Source organism: Archocentrus centrarchus, chromosome 20 (genome assembly GCF_007364275.1).
Source record: "Archocentrus centrarchus isolate MPI-CPG fArcCen1 chromosome 20, fArcCen1, whole genome shotgun sequence".
Taxonomy (NCBI): Eukaryota; Metazoa; Chordata; class Actinopteri; order Cichliformes; family Cichlidae; genus Archocentrus; species Archocentrus centrarchus.
Genome location: NC_044365.1, coordinates 7,827,051 through 7,850,467, shown reverse-complemented (window position 1 = coordinate 7,850,467; position 23,417 = coordinate 7,827,051). Strand labels below are relative to the sequence as shown.

Genomic DNA, 23,417 nt, shown 5'->3' with positions numbered 1-23,417 from the left:
TCTCTTCATTGGCTCCCTGTTAAATCTAGAATAGAATTTAAAATTCTTCTCCTCACATACAAGGTCTTGAATAATCAGGCACCATCTTATCTCAAAGACCTCATAGTACCATATCACCCCAACAGAGCACTTCGCTCTCAGACTGCTGGCTTACTTGTGGTTCCTAGGATACTTAAGAGTAGAATGGGAGGCAGAGCCTTCAGCTTTCAGGCGCCTCTTCTGTGGAACCAGCTTCCAGCTTGGATTCGGGAGACAGACACCCTCTCTATTTTTAAGATTAGGCTTAAAACTTTCCTTTATGATAAAGCTTATAGTTAGGGCTGGATCAGGTGACCCTGAACCATCCCTTAGTTATGCTGCTATAGGCCTAGTCTGCTGGGGGGTTCACATAATGCACTGTTTCTCATTCACCTTATTTACTTTGTTTATACTCCACTCTGCATTTAATCATTAATTGATATTAATCTCTGGCTCTCTTCCACAGCATGTCTTTCTCTCCCCTCAGCCCAACCGGTCGCGGCAGATGACTGCCCCTCCCTGAGCCTGGTTCTGCTGGAGGTTTCTTCCTGTTAAAAGGGAGTTTTTCCTTCCCACTGTTGCCAAGTGCTTGCTCATAGGGGGTCGTTTTGACTGTTGGGTTTTCTCTGTATTATTGTAGGGTCTTTACCCACAATACAAAGCGCCTTGAGGCGACAGTTTGTTGTGATTTGGCGCTATATAAATAAAATTGAATTGAATTGAATTGTGTGCACAATGACAGTGAGTTAAATCTAACATCTAAGATCATTCACACAATGCCGGAGACAAGTGCTTGTGTAATAAACCGGACTGTACTAAACATCCACCGTACCTACAAATTGAATCAGATGTGCTGTATATACTATATGTTGTACTGTCAAGTCCTCATGTATATATAGTATATATCATAAACAGTTAAGAATATATACTAACAAGTTATCCATTTCATGTTCATTCCATATTTATTCCAGCATATTTGAACTGGAACTTTTGCATATATAAATCTGTACAAATGCTATATATGTTTTTGTTTTCTGTATTCCTATTCTGGTACATTGAGAAAAATAGGGGAAAAAATGGAGTCTGTGTTCTTCTAGCTGCAGTTCCAGCAGTGTAAAGAGACTAAGCAGCAGATTAGAATCAAGTAGAACAACATTTTATACATTTCCTAAATCACCAAATTAATACAAGTACATTTCCGTGACATTGCAATACACAGTTGACCTTCAGTCAGTGGTTTTAGTAAAGTATGGCTTAACAAGCTGCAAATATAAAGTGTATTCTCCCAGCAGATGATCTATACAGTGGTCTCTTGCTATATTGCGTTTCACTTATTATTCACTGTATCATGGTTTTAAAAAAAACAAATCTAATTCTATATTGTGGAGATTTTGCTATAATGCAGGATTTTGCAGTATACAGTATAGGTATTTATATAACTCCCCATAACTGTGTTCATGAAGCGCCTGATGAAGTGGTGCACAGCCAAGAAGAGCATTATAGCTCTTCTTGGCTGTGCAGTGCTGTACATTCATCTCATCGTCATCACCTTCATCGCCATCAGTACTGCACAGCTACATAATTCATCATCTTCATCATTCAAGTTGTAGTAAGAGTGGAAAGGTTTGTAGGAGTGTGGGAAGGGTTTATAAAGCCTTAAATATATATAAATAATAAAATAAACATAATTCCACTACTTTGCTGATTTTCACCTATCATGGGGGTCTCTGAAACGTAACCCCCATGATAGATGAGGGATGGTAAATGGACTAGTTCTTATATAGCGCTTTTCTACTCAGATATGAGCACTCAAAGCGCTTATACAACACGTTTTACATTTACCCATGCACACCCATTCATACAAGCAATTCCATGATTACTTAATTAAGCTAAGTGCTTTTAATTATCTAACATTCACTCACATTCATACTCAGACAGAACGGTCAGAGAGCAACTTGGGGTTAAGTATCTTGCCCAAGGATACATTGGCATGCAGCCCGCAGTAGCCAGGAATTGAACCACTAACCTTCCGATCAGTAGGTGACCTGCTCTACCTACTGAGCTACAGCCACCCCAATCACTGGATCACTGTATTGTGCTAAAAACATGCTGTAAATAAATAAAACTCAATTAAATTGTAGCACGTTCAGGTCATTTTAAATGGATACTCTGAACATAACCTGCTCCTGACAGTTTTGGTTTTATTCTCTCACACTGCAAAAACTACCTGTCTAAATATAAGGAAAAAACTACTTAATTTGGAAAGATTCAGACTATAATCAAGTGAAATATTCTGCCAGTGGATTGAGATAATTAAACTTGATAAGATTTCTTGAAATAAGACAAAATATCTAGTCTTTAGACAAGTGAGAAATAACTTAAAACAAGTTGTTTAACACTCATTTCAAGTGCTTTATCAAGTCAAATAAACTCAAAACTAGCCTGCCAATGCTTCTTTCAGTGTTTTTTTCTTTCTCACTTTGAGAGAAAAACTCTTAAAACAAGAGGAACTAACAGCTGTTCTTCTGAATTCAAGAATTGCTAATTCTACATATTCTGTCTTAAAATAAGAAAGCATTTACACTAAATGAATCCAAAAACACAGTACAATATACAACAGCCTTTATTTAAATTGCTTCTCCAAATAGCAACAATAGTATACAGCATTGCACACATGAATGTGCAAAACAAACCCACACAGAAATGGTAATGTTGAGGTTGTAATGCAAGTAATGCTATACATTATACATGGTGTCATTGAACTAATAGTAACTTTCAATTACAACTAAAAACTGGTAAAGTTAATTAACTCTAATCAACATTTAAAGCTACTGAAACTCACATTATAAAGCAGAACATTTGAAGAACAGAAGATGTGTTTGTATTAGATAAACAAAAATGAAGAATTTAAATGTCTTTTTACAGCTCTTATGTTAGGTTAAAACTTTCCAACACAGACATGAAAGTCGTGTACCTGTACAACTCTACTCCTGAATAAAAGCCTTCCACTCTGCCATGGCTTTTTTGTATGAGCTTGTGGTGTCTCGCTCATGGATACTGTCCTTTAACACTTCAGTCTGAATGACAGACAGAAGGGTTGCCACACACTTTGGATATGTGAGATGCAAGGTGTAGTAGTATGCCATCAGATACAGCAAACCTTGACGGAGGTCTTCTTCAGCAAATGTGGTGATGGGTGTGGTTCCAATTGCCATAATACAGTGGGACCCATCAAAGAGCAAAACAGGGCTGAAGAGAGATCTCCTCTGAAGGTAGATGGCTGGATCTTCTGTTGGCTAAAGAAAAAAGGACAAAACAGAGAAGAGAGACATTAAAAAACTAGCTGAGCAGTCAAACTACTGAGACACTATTATGTATATATGTATATATATATATATGAATGATCACAATCATAGAATACAGGTGGTACAGCTCATCTTTATATCATTTTGTTTCTTTAGTTTGAAAAATGCCCTACAGAAAATGTCAAATATGCCTGCCAATGAAATAATTATGACAAGATTAACTTGTGTCTTAGTCACTGTTAGTAGTCATTCTCCACATACTTTGGGAAATGACAGAGATACTGCACCTGTAATGTTTTAAATCTGTTATTACTTCCAGTTTGTTTTGTGAATTTTTATGATTTTAATGAATTTTAGTTTAATTAGTTATTTTTAATCAATTTATTAGTGTTTCCTGTAGACATTGGTCTGTATTTGTATTTTGGCAGGCCACGCTGTCCTCTGACCAACATAGTGCTGCAGAAATTTCAGTATCAATTTTCAAATGTAAATTCTATTATTTTTAGGAGCAGAGATGCTTAAAAAGGACCAAATAAATTGCCAAAATGTACAGTGAAAGCCCTTGCAGACATACATTGCCTACTTTCCTTCGGGATCAATAAAGTATCTATATATTAACTGATAACAATATGAACAAACTCTGACCTGAAGGACATGAAGCAATGCCTCACTGGCATGTCCCAGCTTCTTGGGTGGCGCAGTTGGTGAGGGGAAGAGTGTGGGGAGTGCCCTAAACAGGGCGATGTTGCATTCCACTGGAACAAAATAAATCAATGTTTAGTTCAATCCTAAATTATCTAAATTTGATTGGCAACTTAATCTTGATACCACAGAAAATTAGGTGTCACCATGAACAGTACTGTTGTTCCAGTTTTATTTAATCAGCACTATCATACACAATCCTATACATATTTATGTCTCTGAAAACAGCTACATGATGTATTAAAGATAGCACAATGACTAACCTCTATTTTGGTTCATCGGTGGCTTTAACACCTTCTTCCAAAGACCATAAAACTGAACCATGGAGCAGAAGTCCTCCCATCTTGCCTTTACTTCAGTTATGAATTTGTTGTTGTTCTTATCCAGGATCCGCCGTAGCTCATCCATCACCTATAGTGCAAGTAAATGTTAAAACCTGCACCAGTGCTTGCTTTATAAGAAAGCCACGATGAAAAGTAAGTCACTTACATTGTGAAGCTCCTTGAAACATGGATATGCCTCTAGAATCTTTGTTGGCCTATCTTCTTCTTTCAGAACATCGCTGTCAATGAAGGCTCTTCTTGATTGAAACTCAAGGTCAAGAATTTGGCAAACAGCATCTCGGTTGGGTTTTGGCTTCTTATACAGGTCCTGCAGAGTCTTGTAATGCCTGGCCTGTGTTGCTAGACTATCCATGTTGACTAAAGGGGAAAATACAGAATCAGTAACTGGATCCAACATATCAATCTAAATGATACTATGTGTTTTAGCCAGCAAGCCTAACATTGTGTGTTATATATTTATGATGGTTATTCTACAGAAAGTCAAATACATGAATATTGAAAAATCACATCCTGTCACAACAGATCAAAACCTAATCAAGTTTAAATTTAAAGTGTAATATATCAAGACATCCCAATCTATCAAAGTCATCCAGCCTTCACGTCCATCATTATTGCCATAATTAGAATTTGTCAATTACCTGAACTGTCGCCATCAGAACTGCTCACTGGTGGCAAAAGAATCGTTGATCCGCCACTTGAATCTGCATCATCATCTTCTCCCTGGTCACTTGGTGAGAACTCAATGTGGCGCCTTTTTTTTGAACGGCCCCTCTCTGGTGTGGGACCCTGCCTCTTTCGAGGGGACTTAATATTCAGGATCCTCTTCTGAAGATAACTGTACATGCTCGTCTATGGTGAATAAGATGTTGAAAGAAAAAAAGAAACGTAATATCACGTATATAATTTCAGAAGTCTGAAATAAATGTGAAAAAAATTTAATCACATACATATTTGGCAGGTAAGTCGTTATCCTGTAGCATGGAATAATACTCCACTAGTTTCTTAGCCATGGCAGTAACATCGTACTTGGACGGGTATCGTAACTCCTCTCCTTGTCGACTTGCTCTCAAGATTGAAATCATGCTGGTGACAGTGTTTCTCACCAGCCTGCATCTCAGCTCTTTGGACATGGCAGCTTCTCCCTCTCTACCAGTGCAGGCCATCTCAAAATAGTGTTTCCGAGCTAGTTCCAGCTCACCATCTGTATAGATCACATATTCAGGAGGACTGGGAAGCTGTAGAGTCTTCTCTGGGGTTTTCTTTACCAAAGGAGTGGATGTCTGGGGAGATGGAGGTGTTCCTTTAGGTGAAGACCTAGTTCCTGCTTCACCAGGGCCAGCTTTGTCTGGTAAGGTGGAATAGTCCTCCTAAGAAAATAATTCAAAACATAAATGTTGTAGGTGTTACAAACAAAACTGCACTACACGTTTTTAGATCAAAGGCAGCAAAAACTTGCCTCTTTGTGAAGATGAGCCCACAACTGTTTCCTCCTGAGAAAGTTTTCTGGACCAGGAAAAAGATCTCTTAAATCATCACGACTGAGGGTGTGGATTAAAACCTCATCTATGTTGGCAGCTGTAAAGAGAGGTCAAATAGTAATAAACCTTTTAGAGTTGAAAAACTTGGACCTTATAAATTTAATGGTATTCAACTTGACAGGGCAAATAAAATCCAAATTGTCCTCTTACTGTTTTATCTCCCAGCTACAAATAAATATAAATAGAATAAAATTTTGACATTTGGGTGTTTTGAGATTACATAAATAGTTAAAATTCAAATTTGAAACCAATGTCAGCATGGACAACTTTATTTTATTAAAGACACTTAAACTTGACATACCATTTAGAACTGATACTGTAACATCATCTAGTCCATCCATGATTTCCGTGTGTCTTCCTTTTAATTGCGCCTTTATCTGAGGGCATGAAAAAAAACACGACATTAAGCCAAGGCTCAAAAAATCATGCTCAGAAGTATGTCAGACCATTCAAACAGTACAACACCTTATGGACTTTTCAAATACAACACATGTATTTTCCTTCTGTATACAGTGGACCCAGAGTGATTGACAGGAGCCTCAACTAGTGCAGAAACTAAACTCTCAGCATTTTCCTCCACAGCCTGCATAGGTCCCTCAGCTAAGACATGCACACCTGCCTCTGATCTGCATCTGCTGTTCCTACGTTCATTAGTACCAAGTCTGTCTGCATGTCCTGCTAATTACATCAAACATGTACATATTTTATGTGGAAAATTATATTCAAACTTTTAACACCATTGGTTAGTCATGGTAAACAAAAAAAAAATTCGCATTGTAACGTAAATTGCAGGACCAAACCTGTTAGCTAATATTAGCTAAGCAAGCTTAGCTAGCTGGCTTTTAGGCTACAGTGGCAAAAAACTTGTGGACGTATTATGAGAACTGATAGTCCATCCATGGGTAAACTGATTGCTGGACCAGGCTGCTGTTTTCCCAGTAGTACAAAATTTTTAAATCAAATGCTGTAAAAGTTCTCCTTACCTCAGCAGAATCCAGTCCAAGCCTGCTTCTTCGCTCCCCTTCAAACGGTTACAGGACAGACGTGACCACATGAGGGCAGTCAGGGGGGAGTAGGTGCAGACCATAATAATGTTTCTAAAACTTGTAAAGTAATAACAGTCATAATAGGGGGATATTATAACTATAAATTACATTTTAATTATTACTCCTGTTGTGGTCCCTTACTGAATCACAATAACTAGAGTTTAAACTAGATTTAATGAGAGTTTTGATGTAACCGACCCCCCTCCATATTTGGTAATGACCTGCAGCGCCTGTATGAGCCCGCCAACAACAGCTCAAAAGTGATGTGAAGCAGTAAGGTATTTGTTTCTGCTCTTGCTTCTTAGACTGAACGTTTTGTCTACTTTCTTCTGCTACATTTAAATTTCTAATAGAGGTTTACGAACGTGTGTTGTAGTGCTAGCATGACTTGATTTTGCCGTGAGTGAAGATTTTCATTAGGCTAAGAATAGACTGTCTGCATTCAGCTAGCTGCCCTGTTTTTTCTTTTTGGCGGTTTAACATGGCCTGTTGGAGGTGTATGATTTGCTTTGTTTTTGTTGCCTTAACATTGAAGTCTCTCTTGAGCCATATTAACAAAACACATAGCCGCAGTCCAAACTTCCGAGTCATATGCGGAATAGATGGTTGTACAGAGGAATACAGAGTCTTTAACTCTTTTTACTACCATATCAGACGCACTCATGCTCTGTATCTTGCGACTGGGAACCCTCCTACCCAGTGGATGACAGCAGCATCATCTGACTTATCACATGCTGCAGGTGAACATTTTGACATACCAGTTTTTTCTGACTGTGCCACTAAAACACAAGGAATGCAAAGGACCGACAGTGAGGTCAACATACCTGTCATTCCAAATGAAATGTCAAGTCCGGAGCTTGAGGATTTCCAGACTCCAAATACTGATAATCAGGTAAGATGCAATGTTTGCTAATGAAAATGTTTAACAGTTAACATTCAGGTGTTTATATTATTTTTTTAATGTATATTAACACAACATATCTACAGGAAGGAGCTGCTACAGCAAGTGAAAATCTCGTCAGATGTGCAGCTGCATTTACCATCAGTGTCCGGGAAAGATGTCACCTATCCCAGGTATTGCACAAACCTAAGTGTTAGGGAAATAAAATATATATTGAATATATGTATGTGTGTCTGCATTTAAGTATGCGTTTTACCACAGTCATAATTTGCTTATAAAGACTTGAAAATTGGTCCTTGATAGAGTTTGAAAAGTGCTTGAATAAGACTGGGAAAAGGTCTTGAAAGCATGTAAACTTACAATTCTAATTCTATGGACCATTTTATAATTCCACTGTCAGAGCTACAACAGTGTCATATTTTGTGACAAGGATACACACAAACTTTTTGGCTCTGGGGCCACATTGACTTTTTGAAATTTGACAGACGGGCCGGGCCAGCACCAGATGGATACATATTTAACATAAACATATAAAAAAGCATTACAGTGTTAATACTTAGATTTGCATTTAGTGGGAACAGTGTTGTTTTTAAGTAATGAGAACACGCACGTGTGAAAAGAGGTCAAAAGGGTGCAGGAACAAGAGCAAAAAGAAAGTCTGCACACCAGAGAAGTGTAATTCTGACTTTTGAATTCTGAGCAAGAACTGGACAGAGATCATTTTGGTATGAAATCCTATTCAGAATGTTCTTAAGAAGTGTAATGCTAGTCTCATATTGAACAAACTGTATATAGCTCATATTTCTTTGTTGTTTTTGTTTCAGAGGGGTGTCAACAGTATTGTCTCTGGAGTCCAGCAGTATCAAACTGCTCTTCTCAGTACCATGAAGGACACCATGAAGTCGCTCTTTCAAAGACATTCAGACAATATGGAGCAGCTACAAGAGGCAGTATTGGCAGAACTGGAAAATTTTCAAGATCCTTTCTCCATGATGGCTTCCACATACATTCAGGACAGCACAATCCAGAGGCTTTTTAACCCAGTCATACCAGAGGAGGTAGTTATGTCTCAAAAGGTTTGCAGAGTTAACAAAGGACAGTCAAGAGTAATTGCCATCAAAAACAGAAGTTTTTACTATATACCCCTTATTAGGAGCCTTGAACAGTTGTTGTCCAATTCCAGGATTTTTGCCATGATCAACACCGCACCTCAGAGTTGCCACAAAGATGGGTTTTTGTATGACATTATTGATGGGAGCATTTATAAATCCCATCCACTGTTTTCAAAAGAACCTTCTGCTTTACAGATAATTTTGTATGCTGATGAAATAGAGATATGCAATCCTCTTGGGTCACATGCTTCAGTAAATAAATTATTCATGTTTTATTATACTTTAGGAAACATAGACCCCAAGTTTAGGTCAAAGCTTGCTGCAATCAGACTCCTTGCTATAGCAAAAGCTGATGATATTGACAAATGTGGTGTTGATTTTGTATTACAAAGGATTAATGAAGACTTAAAGTTGCTCTATAATGGTGTCAAAATCCAAACACAGCGTGGTAGCATGGATTTATTTGGTGCTGTAGTTTCGGTCTGTGGTGACACACTTGCCCAACATGAGCTTGCTGGTTTCAAGGAAGGAGTTGGTTTTGCATATAGTAAGTGTAGGCATTGTGAATGTACCTTTGATGAAATGCAAATTAATTTTAATGAACTAAGTTTTACTAAAAGGACAATGAAAAAACATATTAAGCAGTGCTGTGAAATAGAAAAGGCTTGCACAGACTTCTTGAAATCATCTCTCAAAACCACCTATGGTATAAACAGAAGAAGCAAGCTGATTGATTTCCCAGCCTTTGACCTCATTCAACAAACACCACAGGATATAATGCACATCATTCTTGAGGGTGTTGCACCCATGGAAATTAAGTGTGTGCTAAAACACCTTGTTCTCTCTGGACAGATGGAGTTGGATGTGTTCAATTCTGCCATGCAGAGTTTTCCTTTGTCACCAGTAGACATACGTGACAAACCCTGCCCTATCAGTGTCACTACCTTGGCATCTAATGACAATAAACTGAAACAGTCCTCGGGGCAAATGCTGATACTGTTGAAGATCATGCCTTTTCTGCTCAACAGTATAGAGAAAAATGAATATGTTCAGTTTGTTTTGGACTTAATTAAGATTGTTCAGATACTCTTTGCCCCTATTTTATCTGTACAAAGTGTGTTCAGACTGAAGAATATGATTGAACAGCATTTGAAACAGTTTAAGAAACTTTTTCCTGAGAATAATATAATACCTAAGCAACATTACCTGTTGCATCTCCCTGCTCAGATTCTTCATCTGGGGCCTGTGATAAGGCACATGTGTATGAGATTCGAATCAAAGCACTGTTTTTTTAAACAATGGGCATCTAAATTGAACTTCAGAAATGTCTGTAAGTCACTTGTGAACCATAATCAGCTTTCTGAATGCTGTCAAAATGAATTGGGCACTGAGCATCCAATATTTGTACACGAGAAGGAATTGGGTCCTGTCTCTGAAGTGAAAAATCCTGAGTATATTGCAGCAAAGATAAGAGATTTTTTGGGGATAGGTGGCATACAACATGGAGTCAAAGTAAAATGGCTTATTCTCAATGGGAACAAGTACATAAGTGAAAAGTCTCTAATAATCACCAGTGTGAGTGACACAGTTCCTGTTTTTGGACTTATTAAAAACATTTTTGTGGTAGACAGTTCATTATACTGTTTTGAATACCAGCTTTATGAGACTGTGGGCTTTAATACAGATTTTTTAGCATATAAAATTGTAGTTCCTAATCTCGCCCAAGCAACAGAGTTTATAGATGCTGAAAAGCTAGTTGATCCTACATCATATTATCCAGTCAGTTTCAAATGCAGTATGTATGTTCTGACAAAATATAACCTTGATGATGTCATTGCACTTAAAAGTTGAAATGAAACAGGGGAAGATGTGCTGTGATTTATTGCCTATGTTGTGGCTGTGGATTCGTACTACATAAAATGTTACACTGCAGCTTTGTAAATATTGTAAATAAATGTGTTAATGATGGGCCAACAAAAGCCTAAGCGACTTATTACTGAGAGGCCTTAAAATAAGCTTTCGCATCTAAAAATGGTTGTGAAATATACAATGTGACCTCAAACAGTGTCTCAGTGATATAATTTAGCCTAAAATGCATGTAAAGTAACTAGTTTAAGGATTTAGTAACTAAGTAAGAAATAAAAGTAATATATTCTAAAAACAAGTTTTATAATCTTACACATTCAGCTCCTGCTTAGTATATCACTCTCAAAACAAGATCAAAAATACTTTTTGGCTCAATGTAAGATTATTAGACTTAGATAGACTGTCAGTTTTTGCAGTGCAGCTGCAGACTCCGTGCTGTTTAAGGGTTTCCTTAGATTCAGTATAAAAACAGAATTCAAAAAAAGGCTTAGTCTGCTCGAGCAAATACAGTGTAGGTGTCCTCTTTTAGGATCATATATGAATGCTTACAGAATAATAAGACTGTTGTAAAATTGCTTGCTGCCAACAGAAAAAATAATAAATTAAGGACCAAAGTTACAAGAATCCATGATTCTTACTGATGCTCATCAGGGAAACACCAAGACTTTAGATGCTACTGAAGAAGTATAGACCCTCCTACTTTCCCTTAAGAGTTCCAAGAGATCTTCCAGAAATGGTGATACTATTATCTGGAGAATTGATTGGTTAGCAGGCAGTGATTTCATACCTACTGATCTCTAATCTGGACCTAACCTGCTCCAGAGAAGGTTAGCAGCAGGTTACAGCATAAGTTACCACAGTGATTTACCCCCATAAGAAGTGAGCCACTTTTGTAGTACTGAAAACCCAGGGTTAACCCTGAAAGTTACCTGGATAAGCCAAAACCCCACTTCGTAGTATAAGCCCCTGGACACAAATGGGACCATTATTTACAAACAAATTGAATCCTTAACCTTAACCTTTTATAGATCAGGGACGTAAAGGACTGAGTTTCTCTTGTTTTCAGTATCAGAATCTGGCCATTTTTTTTTTTATTCAGTCAGTAGTAGATACTAAAGAGCACATACCTGTGAAGTGCACCGGACTTGATTCCTGGAGATGCTCTGATGCATCATTTTTGTCAGTCACTCATTACTCTAAATTTGCCCAATTTTCCAGTTTCCAAAACATCAACTGCAAGGACTTAATTTGCTGCCATATATTGCTGTCCACCTGCTGATGTAATTTTAATGAGAAAAATCTACGTGTTCACTTCAGCTATCAGTGGTTTTAATGTTGATGCTGAACTGTCTTTCTGAATACAGCTGTTAAACATACTTTATCTAAATGTTTCTATAATGTAGACTGCCAAAACTGTAAATAAGCTAAAACTAAAGATTACAGCTACTGTAGTCCATCCACACTTCTACCTTTTGTGGTAATGGATTGTGTGTTTTAGAAATTTTTAATTACATTCATAATCATAAATCTAAAGATTTATTAATTAATGTCTGTACTTAGTTCTCTATACTGCAGGTGTGCTGCTGTGGCAGCATGAAGTAGTTTGTAAATCACTGCTCCCATATGAGTACTGCTCAGTCAGTGTAACCTTTTTGTTAATCTTACGCCAGCTCCACAGTTCATGACAGTGTAATTAGTTGTTCTCTATTGGAACTGAACAAAAGTGTCTTACACCTGGGCTCAACATATTCACACACTCATTAGGTGTCAACACAGGGAGCTGATTAGACAGCAGTTTGTTAAAATATGCATATTAAATATATATACACAGCTGTGTGCACATAGGAGTTTACTTTGGTGACCATTTCACAACAGCAAAGGAAAATGCAGTCTTCTTTAGATCCCAAATCTGGTTGTATGATTATTTCTAAGTTCAGCAAACCCTAAAAATTATCAGCATGATTAAAGTGCAACAATGAATTGGTGAACATAAATGAGAAAACACAGAAATGATCAGCATCCCTGCTAGAGGCAAAGAACTGGAACGTTCTCCAAGTCAAATTTGGGGTCTCTGGGAGAGCTTTGTTCCCTGTTCTTGTATGCATCCTTTATCAGTCTCAGCTACCACCGTTAAAATAGAAAGCAACAGCCGACAGCCTCTGCTTAAACCACACAACCTCCAACACTGTTAGCATGTGAAATTATTTTCTTCTTGCGATCAGCTGTGGCAAACACAGTCTAACATCAATACCATTTCTCAACTCTTCATTGTGCTGCAGAACATTCACTGTGTCAGGCCCTGCATTTGTTCAGTGCAATTTAAATCTGGAACTTTTTTCTTCCTCAAAAGAATCAGCACGATTGATCCCTTTTATGAAACAAGCTCTGTTTCTTCCAGAATTTAATCAATTCCGAAATAAACACTTTGGTTCTAGGGGGATCTTTATGAGTTTTTCAGCTCATAACACAGATCAATAGGTGCAGTCATATCAGATGAAGTCTCCAAGGTACAAACATTACTCCTCTTCAGAGAATTTCCAATTAAAACATGGAGGACTCAAACAGCCCTCTACACCTGTTAAAACTTAGATCATCTGGACACATACACTAAAATTATGGGCAAGTTCACACACACACACACACACACACACACACACACACACACACACACACACACACACACACACACACACACACACACACACACACACATATAAAGGGGTGCCAAAAACAAAAGCTGCTCTGTCGAATGACTGCAGCTTCAAAACCTCTGTCCCCCTAAATTGTTATCAAATTATATAAATTATTACTAAAAACTGATGATTCAGTCTGCCTCCCAATTGCAAAATGGGAGCGTGATCTTTCTATCAGCCCGGATCAAAACTTCTGGACAGAAATATGCTTAAATATCTTAAATGACTAGATGTCCCCAATTACAACTTATTCAATAGAAAATTCTCCATAGAACACATTATACTGGACAAAGGATGTTCCAAATGGGCCTTACACACTCAAACATATGCACCCACTGTACAAGCAATTCAGAAGAGAACTATATGCATGCTCTGTGGTTTTGTATACCTGTTCAGAAGTTCTGGCAGACGATATGTGAAGACCTATCCACATGGTTTAGCTGTTGTGTCCCAACTTCCCCCAGACTATGTATTTTAGGTGATGTCAGAGAACCACTTATGGAGTCAAATATATCACACATAGTTCTTACCGCCACTGTCCACATGAACTGGAAATCAAAAAATAAGCTGTGTATTACTCAATACAGAAATCTATAAGTAGATCATGTTAGCTTAGAGAGAATGTCTGCTTCTTCTAAAAACCAATTGGATGAATTTGACTCTCTCTGGTTCCCACTGATCAGCTCCATTACTTAGTCGGGGTGGTTGGCTGTGGGCTCTGCTCCCGGTGCATTTTGTGGGCGGCCTGGGGTGGACTCCGGGGGCCTGTGTGTGTCCGGTAGCTTCCTGAGACTGGAATCCTGGGGCTGCCTTCTTGTGGTGTCCGTGTGCTTGTCCTGGTTGTTGTTGGTGCGGGGCTTGGGTGGGTGCTGCCTTGCGGTCTTGGGGTGTACCCAGGTTGCTTGGGGTGACGGTTGCTGGCTCTTAGCCTTATTGGCCGGTCTTCTCTGTGGGGCTCGGGGTGTGGGGCCCTCGGCCCTGGGATCACTACTTCATTGGCGGCCGTCGTAGGGTGGCTGGGGTGGACTGGGCACCGTATTTCCAACTCAGGCCAATTTGTCTTGTCTCTTATTTGTGTCTATCGCTGAGTGAATGGGTATCTGGTGTGGAGCAGGCTACCCTCTGTGGTGGGGGCGGAGGCGCCGGTCTCAGGTGCCGCGTGCTCCGTGGTGCTGTCGCTGCGGCTCCGGGTCCACCTCTCCCTGCCCTGTGCTGGGGTGTGGGGGATTGGGGTGCCTACTGAGCCAGTGGACACCTGGCTCTCTTATTCCAGGTTGCCCTTCCTGGTCATATGCCCCCCCCCCCCTCGTTATATGTCACTTGGACAGACTGTGCGGAGCCGCAATTGCCTCTCCATTTTAATTGCATTACAGCTATTACAAGTGACAACACATTCTAATACACACAGGACCTTGGGGGCAGGCATGTTACCCAGAGGTTGATGAGATGGGGCTGCTGAGGTGGCCCCACTCAGGTCCTCTCTACTGTCAGCCCCCCAATTTTAATGGCACTTTAGACATTAAGGGTTTTGAGGGGGCGGGGTGGTCGAGCGTTAACGACTAGCAGTTGGATACTCGAGGCACAACTGTCCCCTCAATTTTAACTGCATCTTATACACTTTATACATTCGCAAACATGAACACATACACTTCAAAACACTTACAATTTGGTGGTGGGGGTGGGGGCGCCTTGGGGTTCCCGAACGGGCCTGGATGTTCTGGCGTAGGTGTTAACCTGCTCTCCTGGGGGTTGTGGGCCAGGGCAGCTTTGGCTTCTTCAGTGTGGTGGTGGGGGGCTCTGCGGTGTGTCGGGTGGTTCTTGGGCACCTGGGGCCCTGCCACCAGCCTGCACGGGGGGCTAGCCTCTTGGGGGGCTGGCTTCCTGTTGCCTCAGGTTCCCTGGGGCCCTTGGTCCTTGACTGGGGGGCTCCGTTTGGGACCTCCCTCTCCCCTCAGCTGGGGCGGGCATGCAGTTGTTGCTGGAATGTGCCGCCACGGGTTTTCATGGCTCTTGATGGGCTGCGGATGGCTCGGGTTTTCTGGGTCCCTTTCTGCCTGCCTCTGGTTTCTGGTGGGCGGAGTGGCGGCTTTCCGCCTTTGTTGGTAAACGCATTTCATGAAATAGACACAGACACTAACGCAATCACAGCATAACGAAATTGTTGTTTTTATACAGCCATGCTTTGTTTTGTTGTGTTTCTTCCACATATTTTTGGTATGTTGTCTTTTTTTGTAGTTGCAGCAGTTGAATTGTTTTGGTTAGTTTGCTCGTGCTCTGTCCCCTTTTTCTGTCTTCTCCCCTTTCTCTCTTTTTTTTCCTTCTCAGCCTGTCAACCCTGGAATTACTACAACATGTATATGTACACAAATAAATGAATAAAATAAAAAGAGAAACATTAACAAGAGGAGCCAATCCATAGAGCTCATCTTGGTAGAACAAATATGTCAGGCACAACAGTGCATTCAGATTACGATTCTGCTTGCAAAGTCTGCCACACAGGCTTTAAAGAAAAAAAGAAAAAAAAAAAGAAAGTGCAGCTTGTGTTTGATGTCTGCATGTTGTTGGAGTTTATTTCACCTGCCTAACTACTGTCTGTTGGTACAAGGTATGATCAAAAATTTGTCGTGACAGAAAATATACTCAGTTTCAACCTTCCCTTCATCTTCTTGCTTATGTCTTGATCAATGTCAGTCTGGCGGCCATTTTAGCTTGGTTCCCCAAAGACCACATTTACAAGGGGTGGCTGTGGCTCAGGAGATAAAGTGGGTGATTGTCAGTGGTTTGATCCCCAGCTCCTCCAGTCTGATTGTCGAGGTATTCTTGGGCAAGATACTGAACCTTGATGCATTGCCTGTGGTGAGTACCATCCCACACCACGTCACAGATCCTGCATGCTAGGTTTGCCTCCCTGGCTATCTTTGTTTACATCACAAAAACACCAGAGACTTATGATTTTGACACACTAAAGGAGATTTGAAGGGGACAAAAGAATTGCCAACGGATATCTGTGGACTTAAAGTGGTTTGAAGGTGCATGAGAATCAGCTTTTTTGACTAATGACAGGTGTTGCCACTCACATCAAACTACTACTGAAAACTACTATAACTACTCAGTGCTGGTTTAGGAATATAGAAGAAGCTGAAATTGGAGGTAAAGAAATTGCTGAGCTAACGCAGACTTGTAAAGGTCTTGTAGGTTGTCAAAGAAAAAAGGCACTTTACTAAATTGGCAAAGCACAGTGCACAGTGGTGGCAAAACAGGACTAGAAAACAAGGTAGGCAGGCGATTGTGTCTCTGCCTTTGTGGCTGGTGCCAGGGAACACACCTATGGCGGGTTAACCAATTGAGACTTGGAGTATTTAGGAGTGGCTGATATAACGGCTCACCATTATAACTCACTGCCAGATTGTACAACCTCCATGGTGGTAAGACAGCTAGCTCGTCTTTTATGCATAACTCTTATCTGCATGTTAGTAACCATAATTTCTCGTGCTCGTCAGTTTGTTCCTTTCCACTGTGCAGCATTACAGGAATCACAGACCTTCTGTGCCTCGCCACAGAGCCAGTGTACTCAGGCACCGCCTCTCCAGCCTCCACCTGCCAGCCGTATGAATCACGCCAGTCTGCCCTCACTTCAGCACCAGACCCTGGAAACATCCCGCCAGCCCAAACCCTGACAAGTTCCCCTATGAGGCCTCGCTCCATGAGACCCACCAGTAAGCTCATTCACTCCTTTTTACGCACCTCCACTATACTGCCCTTGGCCCAGGTTAACGCTGTTCTCTCTTTCTCTCCACAGATTCTCCGTGCATTGCCATACACACACTCCACACGCTCGCCTCATTTTCTCTCCTGGTTTAGTTTTTGTGTTTGTTCAAATAAATCTTGGTAACGTGAACTGCCATCTTTGCTTTTTGGGTCCAACATGCCAGGCCACCATGACAGGCTCCAGCCATTTGAACACAGAGGCTTCTTGCTGTGGGACGACAGTGCTAACCACCACACTACTGTGCTTCCCCATTTAATATCTGTTCTATGTGCATATTTATGCAAATGGCTAGTGAGAGGGTAAGTGCTTTGAAAATTGCTAAAATGTGCATTTAGGAGAGCAAAGTCTGCAATATGGAGAAATTGTCTTCTTTCCCAGAAAAGTTTGCAATGATCACACACAGAGGAAAAAAAGGAAAATTTTCAGCCATTTTTGATGTTCTTTCTCTGTTGACCAAACACAGTCTGAATATGCTCTCCAGCACATTTAACTACATGCTTTCTTTTGCATGCTCTCTTACTTGAATATACACTTGCTGCCACTGTTTTTACAATGAACTGTTTGTATTTGCATATTTTAAACACTGAGTTTTCCTTCTGAATTAATTTGTGGGAAAATGTACAGCGTATGAGTTCAGGCTCAGAGATTAAGTTCAAGCCTATAGTATTTAAATGAATTAACTAAAAGCAGATACAATATGTTTACTTTTAGAAATTAGTCAAATCCATCTGTTGCTTCTCAAACAGGTCCAGCAATGACCATTGATTATGTGTATAATCCCAAAAAGCAAAGGATTTGGACAGAGTGTCTAGCTGACATTGGGATAACTTCCTTTTTTATTCAATTGGATTTTAGTGTTTGACTCAGTAAAGACTGCCCTCTTTTCTTTCTTTACTTTTGTAATGATGAAGCTATGGACTCCAGACAAAAGAATTAAGAACATTTTAGGTTTTCAATCCATCCATTTTCTGGCTTTTATTAAGAACAGGATTATAATTGCAGCAGTCTAGGTAGAGACACCCAGACACTCCCCAGCCACCTCCTCCAGCTCATCTGAGAGGACACAAGGCATTCTCAAGCCAGCTGAGAGATTTAATTTATCCAGCATACAGTATTCTAGGTCTTTTCTGGGAGGCCATGCCCAAAACACTTCAACTAGGAGGCACCCAGGGGACATCCTAGTCAGATGTCTGAACCACCTCAACTGGCTCCTTTCAATCAATCAATCAGAATCAAAAGAATTTATTGTCATTATACGTCAGACATACAATGAGATTACATTCCAGAACACCCACCCATCAAAGGGGCCGCCATTTTAAAAAGAAGATGGAAACAGCGAATAGAATGGGTAAGTAAGGAGAAAAAAGCATCTCATACTTTGCCCCATACCAGGGCAATATATTGGGTTCAAAAAACCTCACAGACACTGCATGGGAGCACTAGGTGGGGAGGGGAGGGGTGTGCCGGTGGAGGCAAGTGAGTAGGGTACTGTGGAGGCAAGCCAGCTCCCCCCTCAGCTAACAGTTCATGATAATGTTCATTATAAGGTGGAATACTCAGCCTTGGTCACCAGGATACCAGTTCACACAGGTCACAAAGAGACGGGATGGTGCGCTGGGGGATATAGCATCTATTTACACGCGTCCTGGACACGATGAGATACCAGCTGAACCAAGGTCCGACAGGGAGCCAAAATTCCAGATAATACAAGTTGTTTTGGTACAGGCTGTCTCCAATCATCCGAATTCTCATGGCTCCTTCCTTTGTCACGCAAAACGTACACTTCACCTAAATTTAATCCATTCACCTTAGAGCATGGCCGAAGCTGGCCTGCAAGCCTCAAGGTTCGCGTCCACCTTGAGGTTCAGCTCTTCCAGGTACTGTACAGCTCTGCACAACCCTTTGTACTGAGCAGGCAGCTTACCTAAGCCACGGACAACTGCCCAGATTTTCCAAATGTGGCAAATGTTTCAGATCATTAAACAAATTTTAATAACAACAATTTTAAAAACAATGTGAAAGCCATTGTTTTTAACCACACAAGACAATAAGACACAATGGTGAAGCCAACAGGACCACATCATCTGCAAAAAGCAGAGATGAGATTCTGAGGCCACTGAGTAGAAAGATTCTGTCCATAAAAATTCTGAACAGAATCAGTGACTTCACAGCACCCCCCCACACACACACAGGACACCCCGGGGGATGCAGTCGAATGCCTTCTCCAAGTCCACAAAACATATGCAGACTGAATGGGCAAACTCCCCCACATACTCCAGCATTCTGGGACCAGGTTGAAAACCACATTTTTCCTCTTGAATCTGGGGTTCGACAAACAGATGGACCCTCCTTTCCAGCACCCTGGCTGAGGAGTGTGATCCCTCAATAGCTGGTGCACATCCTCCATTCTCCCTTCTTAAAGTTGGGGACCACCACCCCGGTCTGCCAATCCAGTGTCTCTTCCCCCAGATCTCCATGCGATGTTGAAGAGGCGTGTGCTAACCAAGACAGCCCTACAACATCTAGAGCCTTCAGGAACTCAGGGCTAATCTTGTCCATGCCAGGGGCCCTGCCACCAGGGAGTTGTTTAACCACCTCAGTGACCTCAACCACAGAGAATCATTCCCCTCATCCCCAGACTCTTTCCACTACAGAAAGTGTGTCAGTGGAGGTCCTCAAAGTATTCCTTCCACCGCCTGACTATAGCCTCAGTTGAAGTCAGCAGCGCCCCACCTGCACGGTAAACCGTGTGAGTAGAGCACTACTTTCCCCTCCTGAGTTGCCAGAATCGCTCCAAGGCCATCCAAAAGTCTTTTTCCATGGCCTCACAAAACTCCTCCTGAGTTTTTGCTTTGGCCACAGTCCGAGCTGCGTTCCGCTTGGCCTGCTGGTACCCATCAGCTGCCTCCGGAGTCCCACAGGCTAACCCAGCCTGATAGGACTCCTTCTTCAGCTTGATGACTCCCTTCACCTCTGGTGGCCACCATCTGATTTGGGGATTACCACCACAACAGGCATCAACCACCTTGCAGTCAAGGCTCTGAGTAGCAGCCTCAACATTGAGGTGTGGAGTATGGTCCATTCAGATTCAATGTCCTGCCGGAGGTGGGGCCTCTGCCAGGTGTTCCCAGCGCACCCTCAAAATTGTTTAGGTATGCTGGTTCTGTACAGCATCCTCCCCACCACCTCAGCTCAGCCCCTCTCTTCATTTGAGTTTCCAGAACATATGGTCGCAGATCTGATGATACGATCACAAAATCGATCATCAATCTGTGACCTAGGGTTTCCTGGTGCCACATGCACTTCTGTACATCCTTATGTTCAAACATGGTGTTATGGTCCAATAACAAAACACCATTCAAATTCTCCAGGTCTCCTCCAGGTCTCACTATCATTGCCCATGTGAGCACTGAAGTCTCGTAGCAGGACATAGGAGACACTGGATGGAGCATCCTCGACCACCCTGCTGAACAACTCCAAGAAGGGTGGTTACTCTGAACTGTCATTTGGCGCATCAGTGAAAACAACAGCCGAGGACCCGTTCCCTGGCCTGAAGGCACAGGGAAGCAACCCTTTCATCCAACGGTAAAAACTCCGAAATATAGGCAGCAAGCCAAGGGGATACAAGAATACCCACCCAAGTTTGCCACCTCTCACTGAGGGCAACTCTAGACTGGAACAGAGTCCAGCCCCTCTCCAGGAAACTGGTTCCAGAGCCCAGGCCATGCATTGAGGTAAGCTCAACTATATCTAGCTGGTATCGCTCAATCTCACGCAATAGCTTGGGTTCCTTCCCCACCAGAGAGGTGACATTCCATGTCCCAATAGGCAGACTTGACCAGGGGATCGGTCCGCCAGGGCCTCCACCCTTGGCCACCGCCCAACATACATTGCACCTGACCCCCACAATGCCTCCTGTGGGTGGTGGGCCTACAGGAGGGCCTGTCAGGACAGGCTGGTGTAATAACAAATTGTTCTTCTACTGGAGGCACAGAGTCCAAAATTATGGCACAGGACCTAATATTACACAGAGTCAGTACAGTGTACTCTACAGTGTAGTAACTGCAGTACTTGGAACAACCCCAACTGTGTATCTGTGCCACGCAAAGCCTAGAACAGCACTGTAGAAGAATGGAACTGAGAAAACAAAATTTAAGAATTATTTTGCATGACTGTGATGGACTGGGACCTGTCCAGTTCAGTTACAGCTAAGATTTACTCCAACACTACTGCAAACCTGACTTGGGTAAGCAGCAGTGTTGAAAATGTTCTCATGAGTTCCTGGAGCATCCCTTTAACAGCAGTATTGAGAACATGGTCACTTAAAACAATTAAATACAATTGTAGTTTTCACATCCATGCATACGCAAGGTTACGCCTTGCATAAATTTGTGACATAAATTTCATCACTGAATGCATGGCTTTGTGTATACTTCTGCATGCCTCACATTATTTTTATTATGCATAATGCAGTGTATTTGCATTTATGTAGGATTTTTCAAGTCTTAATGCTCACTCAAAGTTCTTTAGACTACAAGGCCACATTTAACTATTTATTTATACAGTGCTTTTTTATGGTAAATGAACTAGTTCTTATATAGTGCTTTTCTACTCTAGCTGAGCACTCAAAGCGCTTTATACAACACATTTGAATTTACCCATTCATACAAGCACTTCTTTCTACAGCTAAGTGCTTACTATCTAATATTCACACACATTCATACTCCGATCATTGCATCGGAGAGCAACTTGGGGTTCAGTATCTTGCTGAGGGATACTTTAGCATGCAGACTGGAGCAGCCAGGAATCAAACCACCAATCTTCCAATTAGTAGATGACCTGTGGTACTTCCTGAGCCACAGCCACCCCATTTATGCATTTTATCAATTTAAACACTTTATCTGCTTCACATCATGGCCAATTTAACCTAACATGTATGTCTTTGGACTGTGGTAGAGTACCCAGAGGAAACCTGCACAGGCAACAAGGAGAAGATGCAAACTACAAACAGACCAGGTCATTCAAACCAGGAACCTTCTTGCTGTGAGGATACAGTGCTAATCACTGCATCAATGTGACCTTACAATGCACTTGTGCAAAATTTTATAACTTAAAAAAATGCTCATGTACAGTCCCGGCCCTAAGACCAGACCTAGGGGTAATAAACTGTGAAGCCTGTCCCACAAGGGACTTTTTTCAGGCAATCTCAGCCTGTAGGACAGGGTGCAAGATTAAAACTAACCAACCTCCATTCACACTGTCAAAAACAGACTGGGGCAGAGACCTTCAGGAATCTTAAGACAAACAAGAGCATGCTTTATTTCCTTCATGTTGCTAATCACTGCTCAGAACCAACAGTAAGGTAAAAGCTCAATATAACTCCTCATACTGTATAACGTGCACTCTGTATGCTTCTTTAAATTTCTTTAAGCATTCTTTATTGGTGTTCCATCAACACATAGCCATTACTTAATTGATGATGAAAATAAGAAGGTTCAAAGCTGTCCTCCAGTGCTACAAGTCCTCTGTAAAGTAAATGGCCACAGTTCTGTTACTAAACTTTGGCCATCTCTGCACCTGCTGAATCAGATGTCATGGATGACTCTCATGGATCCTGGGCCATTTACTCTGTTAAAGTTCATAATACAATTATGACTGAGTGTCAGAACTCAGGGCTCCATTATGCTTCTGTGCAGTTGTTGTCTAAGAGGCTAGAGAGATACAGAAGTGCACATACAGCTTAATTTATTGGAAACTTGGATATACAGTGACATGAAAAAGTATTTAAGTCCCTGATTTCTCAGGTTTTTGCATATTTGTCACACTTAAATGTTTCAGATCAGACAAATTTTAATATTAGACAAAGATAATCCAAGTAAATACAAAATGTAGTTTTAATTATTAAACCTACCTGTCCCTGTGTGAAAAAATAATTGCCCCCTAAACCTAACAACTTGGTGCGCCACCCTTGGGAGCAAGAACTGCAGTCAAGAGTTTGCAATAACTGGCAATGAGTTTTTCACATCACTGTATGTTGTCCCATTCTTCTTTGCAGAATTGTGTTAATACAGCCACACTGGAGGGATTTTGAGCATGAACAGCCTGTTTAAGGTGAGGCCAAAT

At 41.1% G+C, this 23,417-nt stretch overlaps 2 protein-coding genes across 5 annotated transcripts; one reads left to right on the top strand and one right to left on the bottom strand.

The window, feature by feature from the left end:
- Positions 1-2,625: 2,625 nt before the first annotated feature.
- LOC115799851 (uncharacterized) lies at positions 2,626-7,036 on the bottom strand. 2 transcript variants are annotated; one of them, XM_030757151.1, is made up of 10 exons: positions 6,891-6,935; positions 6,373-6,585; positions 6,209-6,284; positions 5,826-5,944; positions 5,317-5,736; positions 5,008-5,218; positions 4,515-4,726; positions 4,289-4,436; positions 3,969-4,078; positions 2,626-3,314 (listed from the first exon to the last, which is right to left on the bottom strand). In XM_030757151.1, exons 3-10 carry the CDS (start codon positions 6,246-6,248, stop codon positions 3,003-3,005), a joined length of 1,572 nt encoding a protein of 523 aa, XP_030613011.1. In that variant the 5' UTR covers positions 6,249-6,284; positions 6,373-6,585; positions 6,891-6,935; the 3' UTR covers positions 2,626-3,002. The 2 variants fall into 2 exon arrangements, with proteins under 2 accessions (XP_030613011.1, XP_030613010.1); XM_030757150.1 differs by lacking the exon at positions 6,373-6,585 and having other exon boundaries at positions 6,891-7,036.
- On the top strand, positions 6,699-11,172 carry LOC115799850 (uncharacterized). Of its 3 annotated transcripts, none has more exons than XM_030757149.1 (4): positions 6,699-6,983; positions 7,181-7,231; positions 7,941-8,027; positions 8,679-11,172. In XM_030757149.1, the coding sequence occupies exon 4, from the start codon at positions 8,739-8,741 to the stop codon at positions 10,815-10,817; it is 2,079 nt and encodes a 692-aa protein (XP_030613009.1). In that variant the 5' UTR covers positions 6,699-6,983; positions 7,181-7,231; positions 7,941-8,027; positions 8,679-8,738; the 3' UTR covers positions 10,818-11,172. The 3 variants fall into 3 exon arrangements, with proteins under 3 accessions (XP_030613009.1, XP_030613008.1, XP_030613007.1); XM_030757148.1 differs by lacking the exon at positions 6,699-6,983 and adding an exon at positions 7,745-7,845 and having other exon boundaries at positions 7,093-7,231; XM_030757147.1 differs by lacking the exons at positions 6,699-6,983; positions 7,181-7,231 and adding an exon at positions 7,405-7,845.
- The last annotated feature ends 12,245 nt before the right edge of the window (positions 11,173-23,417 follow it).

Excerpts from the sequence above, each read along its gene's own strand:
- LOC115799851 (XM_030757150.1), bottom strand. The coding sequence starts at position 6,248 with ATGGATGGACTAGATGATGTTACAGTATCAGTTCTAAATG. Across the intron at positions 5,737-5,825 it reads GGGCTCATCTTCACAAAGAG|GAGGACTATTCCACCTTACC; the intron begins GCAAGTTTTTGC and ends TTATTTTCTTAG. Across the intron at positions 3,315-3,968 it reads CATTGCTTCATGTCCTTCAG|CCAACAGAAGATCCAGCCAT; the intron begins GTCAGAGTTTGT and ends TTTTTTCTTTAG.
- LOC115799850 (XM_030757147.1), top strand. The coding sequence starts at position 7,435 with ATGGCCTGTTGGAGGTGTATGATTTGCTTTGTTTTTGTTGCCTTAACA. Across the intron at positions 7,846-7,940 it reads CTCCAAATACTGATAATCAG|GAAGGAGCTGCTACAGCAAG; the intron begins GTAAGATGCAAT and ends ACATATCTACAG. Across the intron at positions 8,028-8,678 it reads AAAGATGTCACCTATCCCAG|AGGGGTGTCAACAGTATTGT; the intron begins GTATTGCACAAA and ends TTTTTGTTTCAG.